Below are 2,124 nucleotides of genomic sequence, written 5' to 3'. Positions count from 1 at the left end.
GCCAAGAAGCCTTGAGCCCACGTATTCTTGGCTGATCGCGCGAGCTTCTAAACCATGCAACAGCTGCCACAGGTCTATGGCACACTTCAGCGGCATCCCCACCCTTTTCAAAAGAATTCACCAGCCGTCCCAGCCTGTTCACTCTTCTAATGGCACACGCAACCCCACCTGTATGTCTTGCCAATGCCCCTGGCAGGCGTGCGAGATGGTGCGCAGCGCGCCGTCACGGGTCGTGGCGGAGGCGGAGCTCAAGGTTGCCCTGGGTCTCAGGATGGCCAAGGGCCACCGCACGTGGCGCAGGTGGGCAAAGCTCCAGCTTGAGGCAGGGACTGGGTGTGTTTGGGGGGGGGCAAGGCAAACTGGCGCATATGCATGTGGCTTGTGAAACAGCACTGATCTGTTTGACAATTATCAAGGGCGAGAACGCTATCGCCGAGCCCACTGCGTGGTTGTCAGCTCCTTTCACCTCAGCCACTCTTCATCCCAGCCGTGTTGTCCCGGAATTACCATTCGCGCACCCATCCGACCACGCGCCCCGCGGCCCCAGGATCCGCGACAAGCTGAAAAAGGTCGGCGCCGTCGAGGTGTTCGTCGCGCGCGTGGGCGACGCGGGTGCGACGCCCGTCACCTGCCTCCGCCTGCTGCACGACTGGCTGCCCCCCGACAGCAGCGACGAGGACGCGGCGGGGGCCGGCGAGGAGGGGGACGGCGGGGAGGACGAGGAAGGGCCCGAGGGCGAGGGCGGGGATGACGAGGAGGAGGGCGGTGGCGGCGGCGGCGGTGGCGAGCGCGACGAGGCCTTCTTGGAGTGCAGCATGTCGCAGGCCGTGCTGGACGCCGTCTGCGAGGTGGGCTTGGGGGATGGAGGTCGTTGGCCGGTGAGGGTTTGCTGGGGGCCGGCCTTGTGAACTCGCTGCTCAACAAAGGGCAGGGCTCTGGCACGGTCCTGCAGACGCCGCCGCCCCTTCGCCAACATCGCTTGCCTGACGCTCCTGCGGCGCCCGCGCGGCCTCCCATGCGCCGCCCGTGCTGCAGGCAGGCGAGGGTGGCATCATGGTGCCGCAGATCGTGCGGCGCGTGGGGGCGATGGTGCCCAAGGCCCTCACCAAGATCACCGTTGACCTGGTCAAGCGCTACGGCCTTGAGGTGGGGAGCGGCGCAGCTGCTGACTGGCACCATGCAGCTGCCGAGGGGCTTGTCGCACATAGTGTGCTGGCCTCAGAGTGCGTCAATGAATTGAGTGCACCCAGCTTGGCTTGAAACGCCCTGCACTCACCACTCTCCCCCCCTGACTGACTCACGGAGAATAATGGGCACCTCCGCGTCCACACACACACACACATATACTGTCTGTCTCGATTTCCAGTATGGTTTGGCTCTCACACGCTTTCTCACTGTGCAGGCTCAGTACGGCAAGGTTGGCAAGCAGGTCACCAACCGGCTCACTGCGCCGCCAGACCTTCTGGCTGCTTGGCGCCGCCAGCGCGGCATCGTCCCACCCTTCGGCGCCACCACCCCGAACCCCGCTCTCCGCGCGGCCTTGGCGCCGGCAGCAACGGTCGCTGAAGGCGCGGCGGGGCGGCAGAGTTTAGAGGCAGCCGAGGGGGTCCGTGGCTCGCAAACACACGCCGGCATGCACGGCCGCACGGCGCGCGGCGGCAGGCAGCAGCGGCAGGCGGCAGAATCAGATGATGGCTGGAACTCTGAGGCCGAGGGGGAGGCGCAGCGGCAGCAGACAGGGTCATTTGAGGCAGGCGAGCAGCAGGCGCCCGTTGGCGGCAGAGGTCAGGGGCGCGGCAGGGGCCAGGGGCGCGGCGGCCGCAGCGGGCGCGGCGGGCGCGGGCCTGGCGGCCGCGGGCGGGGCGCCGCAACGGCAGCACGGACAGCGGGTGCAGGCAGCGGCGGCGGCGGTGACGAGGACACTGCCAGTGCTGATGACGTCACGGCCCCGGGCTCGAAGACCACCGGCGCCGGCACCGACGGCACCGGCGCCAGCGACGGGGCACCCTCGGCCCGGCGTGCTACGACCGGCGTGCGGCACAGCGCGGTGACGGAGGAGAGGATCCGGCTGCTGACGGCGCTGCTGCAGCGGCGCGGCTTCCTGCTCAAAGCGGTGGGTGGGGT

The 2,124-nt window shown here is 68.3% G+C and overlaps 1 protein-coding gene across 1 annotated transcript in view; it reads left to right on the top strand.

The window, feature by feature from the left end:
* MNEG_11503 (hypothetical protein) overlaps positions 1-2,124 on the top strand; it is a gene marked incomplete at both ends in the record, with an annotated part of 6,552 nt that overhangs the window by 1,267 nt on the left and 3,161 nt on the right. The window contains 4 exons of the mRNA XM_014040025.1: positions 197-300; positions 548-848; positions 1,036-1,146; positions 1,403-2,113. Of these exons, the coding sequence (XP_013895479.1) occupies positions 197-300; positions 548-848; positions 1,036-1,146; positions 1,403-2,113 (1,227 nt within the window). The remainder of the gene's footprint in view (positions 1-196; positions 301-547; positions 849-1,035; positions 1,147-1,402; positions 2,114-2,124) is intronic.

This window comes from Monoraphidium neglectum (assembly GCF_000611645.1).
Source record: "Monoraphidium neglectum strain SAG 48.87 unplaced genomic scaffold scaffold02773, whole genome shotgun sequence".
Taxonomy (NCBI): domain Eukaryota; kingdom Viridiplantae; phylum Chlorophyta; class Chlorophyceae; order Sphaeropleales; family Selenastraceae; genus Monoraphidium; species Monoraphidium neglectum.
Note: the sequence above shows the minus strand (reverse complement) of the source record. Positions and strands in the feature narration are given on the sequence as shown.